At 27.4% G+C, this 6271-nt stretch overlaps 2 protein-coding genes across 5 annotated transcripts in view; both read left to right on the top strand.

Moving 5' to 3' along the window:
• The window catches only part of LOC116032127 (piriformospora indica-insensitive protein 2-like), a 7658-nt gene extending 3676 nt beyond the window's left edge, over positions 1-3982 (top strand). The window contains exons 2-6 of one of the 2 annotated variants that reach the window (XM_031274544.1): positions 811-871; positions 2968-3039; positions 3338-3409; positions 3526-3597; positions 3714-3982. In XM_031274544.1, coding sequence (XP_031130404.1) covers positions 811-871; positions 2968-3039; positions 3338-3409; positions 3526-3597; positions 3714-3789 — 353 coding nt within the window. In that variant the 3' untranslated portion in view covers positions 3790-3982. Of the gene's footprint in view, positions 1-799; positions 872-2967; positions 3040-3337; positions 3410-3525; positions 3598-3713 lie in introns of both variants that reach the window. The other variant, XM_031274545.1, reaches the window with a different exon arrangement.
• Positions 1-6271, top strand: part of LOC116032126 (probable LRR receptor-like serine/threonine-protein kinase At1g53430) — a 44188-nt gene that overhangs the window by 31649 nt on the left and 6268 nt on the right. The gene's annotated exons all lie outside the window — the stretch shown is intronic.

Genomic DNA, 6271 nt, shown 5'->3' with positions numbered 1-6271 from the left:
TATATATATATATATATATATATATATATATATATATATATATATATATATATATATATATATATATATATATATATATATATATATATATGTATATATGTATGTATGTATGTATGTATGTATGTATGTATGTATGTATGCATGGATTGCATGCATGCATGTATGTATGTACGTACACACGCATGTATGCATGGATTGCATGCATGCATGTATGTATGTACGTACACACGCGCGCGCGCGCGCACACACACACATATATATACACACAAACACACACATATATATATACATATCGTATTTACTATATGTACGTACGTACCCACACACGCGCGCGCGCGCACACACATATATATATACATATCGTATTTACTATTCATTAGTTATTGCACGTTTTCTTATCTTTGGTTATTTTCCTTAACAGTTTTGTATGTAGTAACACTAGATTAGAAATTATAAAAAAAAATTAATTTGTGGATAACTTCAGTTAAATAGTTAAATCTTGTGAACTGAACCAAACAAATAAAATGATGCTGAAAAATATATAGTTGTGAGGGATTATTACTATTTTTTAACATGGGGAATATTTAGTTAGGGATTGTTACTATTTGTATCTCGCGTTAATATTTTCTTTGAAAAAAAAGAACTCTTTTTTCTTTTCATAATATTCAATTTGTTTGTACTGTTTTTCCTAACTTTGTATTGAACTATGAACTAATGATACAATTAGCTATTTAATCCAATTATTAGCTAATTGTGTAAATCTTTGATTACTATTGATTTTCCTACAAATCTGTTGTAGCGATTTTGCAGGTCGGAATTTGCATGGTCAATTATCAGAAATAATGGGAAACCTTACACATTTAACATCGTTGTAAGTATCCTGCATGAAATAATATATATTGTTATTACGTTTGATTCATAATAATTAATACAAAGTAGTTAAGATATGCATATGTTGAGTTGTCTCTGTTGTATTTGTTATAGAAAATTGTATTCGAACAATATTTTTGGTGAGATTCCAACATCATATGCAAATTTAAAAAATCTCAAGCATTTTCTGAAGTGGTTTTTTTTTTTTTTTTCATGCTTGACTTAATGAAATAAGAATAATGAATATAAACATTGTTTAAAAAGTTATTGTATCCTCCTGTAATTGATAAGAATCTTGAAGACAACAAATTGGAAGGATCAATACCCCATTTCTTGGTGATATGAAGTTGAATTTCTTGTAAGCCAACACAGCTCTCCCTTTGATAGGCAGAAAATAACACACTACAATAAAAATGCACATAGACAACACTAAAAAAACAACAGTTTTTGACAAAAGTGTTGTCTTTTGTGTAACAAACAACAATTTTGGACAAAACCGTTGTCTTTGACGCAACACTTTTATCAAAGACAACGGTTTTAAAAAACCGTTGTCTTTAGTGTGTTGTCTTAGTGCATTTTGTCAAAAAACAACACCGCAAAGACAACGGTTTTTAAAAATCGTTGTCTATGTTCATTTTTTAAAAATAAAAGACAACGGTTTTATGTAACCGTTGTCATTGGTGCGTTGTATTTAAGTGCACTTTTGAATACATAACACTACAATAAAACCGTTGTGTATGTGCATTTTTTTTTAAATAAAAGACAATAGTTTTATGTAACCGTTGTTGTTGGTGTGTTGTATTTAAGTGCACTTGAATACACAACACTACAAAGACAATGATTTTTTAAAACCGTTGTCTTTGTGCATTTTTTTTAAAAGACAACGATTTTATTTAAACACATGACTTCCAGTACTAGTCATCTCAAAACTTATGAGTATCAACTACTTCAAGTAGGTATGCATTTGATTAGAACTTAGTGAATATTTAGACTTAGTGATTGGAATTGTTCATTGTATTGTGAAGTAGATGATGAATTCTTGTGTATTTTGAAATACTTTAAAGATGATCATAATAATGAATTGATGCTTTAGTATTTATGGTGTTTAGATAAATTGTTTTTATTATATTATGCTTAAAATCAAAACAGGTTAAAAACAACGGTTTAAAACCGTTGTCTATGAATGTGAGAATAATGAGTTTTAACCATTGTCTTATACCGTTATACATCAAAGACAACGGTTTAAAACCGTTGTCTATCGGCGTGACTTTCAACAACACTTGTTTTAACAACACACAATAGACAACGGGTAAAAACCGTTGTCTATGCCTGTGACTTTCAACAACACCGGTTTCAACAACACTCAATAGTCAACGGTTAAAAAACCGTTGTCTTTTATAGAAAAGACAACAAATCGTTGTCTATGTGCATGACTTTTAACAACACTGGTTTCAACAACATTCAATAGACAACGATTAAAAAATTGTTGTCTTTTCTAGAAAAGACAACAGTTAAAAACCGTTGTCTATGTGCGTGACTTTTAACAACACCGGTTTCAACAACACTCAATAGACAACGGTTAAAAAATTGTTGTCTTTTCTAGAAAATACAACGGTTAAAAACTGTTGTCTATGTGCGTGACTTTCAACAACACCGACTTCAACAACACTCAATAGACAACGGTTAAAAAAATTGTTATCTTTTCTAGAAAAGACAACGGTTAAAAACCGTTGTCTATATGTGCGTGACTTTTAACAACACCAGCTTCAACAACACTCAATAGAGAATGGTTTTTAACCATTGTCTTTGCGCGGGACTTGCAACAACACCGGCTTTAACAATAGAAATTTTACCTCATAGACATTTAACCGTTGTCTATGAGCATTTTTCTTGTAGTGACATTTTATATATTACTCTAAGTTGGAGTATTGTGCATCATTTTTCTACTTTCAAAACTTTTGAAATAATATCACATTTATCTGTTAGCTTTGTTAAATGATAAATAAATGTAATTCTATTGGAAATGAACTTGTGAACTTAGTTAATTGATAAATAAATGTAACTCTATTGGAAATGAACTTGTGATTTTCATTATAGGACTCTATCTGATAATTCATTTGGCGGTCCAATTCCACCTCAAGTGGCTTCCCTAAAAAATCTAATATCTCTGTAAGTATGATTAATTTATTTACGTATTCTATTAAGTATCTTTTAGCTTAGTTAATTGAATAAATAAATGAAACTCCGTTTTGAAATGCACTTGTGGTTCCATTATAGGGATCTATCTAGTAACTCATTTGGCGGTCCAATTCCAACTCAATTGGCTTCCCTAAAAAATCTAACATCTCTATAAGTATATGAGTAATTTATGTACATATTCTATTAAGTACTCCATATCTTTTATCTTAGTTAATTGAATAAATGAATGGAACTCTGTTTGAAATGCACTTGTGTGGTTCCATTATAGGGATCTATCTAGTAACTCATTTGGTGGTCCAATTCCAACTCAGTTGGCTTCCCTAAAAAATCTAACATATCTGTAAGTATATGAGTAATTTATTTACATATTGTATTAAGTACTCCATATCTTTTAACTTAGTTAATTGAATAAATAAATGGAACGCTGATTGAAATGCACTTGTGGTTCCATTATAGGGATCTATCTAGTAACTCATTTGGCGATCCAATTCCAACTCAGTTGGCTTCCCTAAAAAGTCTAACATATCTGTAAGTATATGAGTAATTTATTTACATATTATATTAAGTACTCCATATCTTTTAACTTAGTTAATTGAATAAATAAATGGAACTCTGTTTGAAATGCACTTGTGGTTCCATTATAGGGATCTATCTAATAACTCATTTGGCGGTCCAATTCCAACTCAGTTGGCTTCCCTAAAAAATCTAACAGATCTGTAAGTATATGAGTAATTTATATACATATTCTATTAATTTGTTTATTTTTAATATCTTTTTTTAAAGTGTGCACATTTTCAATTTGATATCCTATTTTTAAGTCAACAACGGTTACATCTTCGGTAAAAAAGTACTCCATCCATTCTATTTTATGTGTTTGGTTTGGTTAACGAGGCTTGATTGAAGTTATTTTTAATTCAATTTTTCATAATATTTATATATTTAGAAACTACACTAAAAGTACTATTAAACACAAAAAAAAATCAAATTTAAAAATAAGTAAAACATAATAATGAAAATAACCAAAGAAGAAAGAGTTAGTTTGACCAATGAATAGTAAGTAAGATAGATAAAATGGGATAGTGAGAGTAGTACATTTTACCAATACGTTTATAGAAAAACTAATAATTTTTAGTAAGCTAGAAAATGTCAAGCTTGTTAGCTCACATAAAAGTATTTCATTTTTGTTTGTTAAAAGTTAAATATTTGAGATGTGTCTCACGTGAGAAGGTTTCTCATAGATTTTTATGTTATTTACTAGCTAATTGAATAAATAAATGAAACTCAGTCTAAAATATACTTGTGATTTCTACTACAGGTATCTATTTGAAAATTTATTCAATGGTTCATTTCCTACTCACTTGAGTTCCCTTGTAAATCTACAGTATTTGTAAGTATATGTGTAATTTATTTACTCATTTTATTAATTAACAGGCAAGAATTACTTCTCCGTTAATTAGCATGTAATAATTTATGGATCTTGTTTAGTGTTTAATTTCTTTTTAAAATTAAAATTGTGCACATTTTCAATCTGATATCCTCTTGATAGGTTAACAATGATTACTACATTTCATTAATACTTTTCAAAGAAAAGTAATATGTTTTCAGTAAATTAGAAAATATAATACTTTTTTAGTGTTTAATTTCTTTTTAAAAATTGTGCACATTTTCCATCTGATATCCTCTTGATAGGTTAAGAATGATTACTACATTTCATTAATACTTAAATTAGAAAATATAATACCTTTTTGGTAAATCCACCGGATCTTTCTTCGTTCGTTTAATGGTCCTGGTCCACCCGTGCCACTTGAGCTACCCCATTGAGTTAGAAAATATAATACTTATTAGCTAGTATTATACTTTTCTTAAAAGAAATTATATATTTGACATTCTTCATATAATATTGCATAGTTTATATATATATATATATATATATATATATACTACATGATTGAATATATAAATTGAACTCTATCTGAAATGCACTTGTGGTTTTCACTACAAGGATCTATTTGATAATTTATTTAGTAGTTTAATTCCAACTCGGTTGAGTTATCTTAATTGTATATTTAATGTATTTGTAATTATATGAACAATTTATTAATACTCTTTATAGGTCAACAACTATTACATTTTCATAAAATAAGTATAACATTTTTCATCAGTACTTTTCAAAAAACAAGTGATATTTTTAGTGCACTATAAAATGTAATACTCCATACTAGCTTGTTAGCTTATTGAAAGGCATTAACTTTAAAAATACTTTATAACAATAAGTATTACATATTTCAGACTCAGCATGTGAAATGATTACATTAAGTTTTTTTTTTTTCTGTTAACTATTGAATATATAAATGAAACTCCATTTGAAATTCTTTTGTGCTTTTTTCACTATTGGGATCTATTTGATAATTTATTTAGTGATTCAATTATAATCCAGCTCGGCTCGTTTCTAAATCTAAAGCATATGTAAGTATGTGAGTAATTTATTTACTAATCCTATTAATATATTTAACAAGCAAGAATCATTATTTCTTGTTTATTATTTATTTTGTTTTGAAAAAAGTATATTCAATTGTAATTTGATGTCATATTTTTGGATCAACAACTATTACATTTTTATGAAAATGTATGTATTACATTTTACCGATACTTGTCAAGGAAACACAATAATTTTTAGCAAACTTGAAAATATAATACTTTTTGACTTATAGAAAAATATTTAATTTTTGTTTACATATTTGATTTTTTTTAACGAAAGATGGTTTTATATAAGTTTTTGAGTTATTTGTTAGCTAATTGAATAAATAAATTGAACTATGTCTAAAATGTACTTGTGGTTTTCACTACAGGGATCTATCTGGGAATTTATTTGATGGTCCAATTCCACCTCAACTAAACTCCTTTGTAAATTTAGTGTATCTGTAAGTATATGTGTAATCTATTTAATAGGCTAGAATCATTCTATCTTGTTTAATTTATTATTCCCTCCGTCCCATTTTATGTGTCTGGTTCAGTTAACGATATTTGACTGAAGTTATTTTTAATTCAATTTTTCATAATATTAAGTTTAGTATTAATATACAAAATTTATATATTTAGAAACTACATTAAAAGTACTATTAAACACACAAAAAATTTAAATTTAAAAATAAGTAAAAACTACTAAAGAAAATAAACAAAGAAGAAAAAGTTTATTTAACCA

The sequence above is a fragment of the Ipomoea triloba genome, chromosome 10, assembly GCF_003576645.1.
Source record: "Ipomoea triloba cultivar NCNSP0323 chromosome 10, ASM357664v1".
NCBI lineage: Eukaryota > Viridiplantae > Streptophyta > Magnoliopsida > Solanales > Convolvulaceae > Ipomoea > Ipomoea triloba.
Note: the sequence above shows the minus strand (reverse complement) of the source record. Positions and strands in the feature narration are given on the sequence as shown.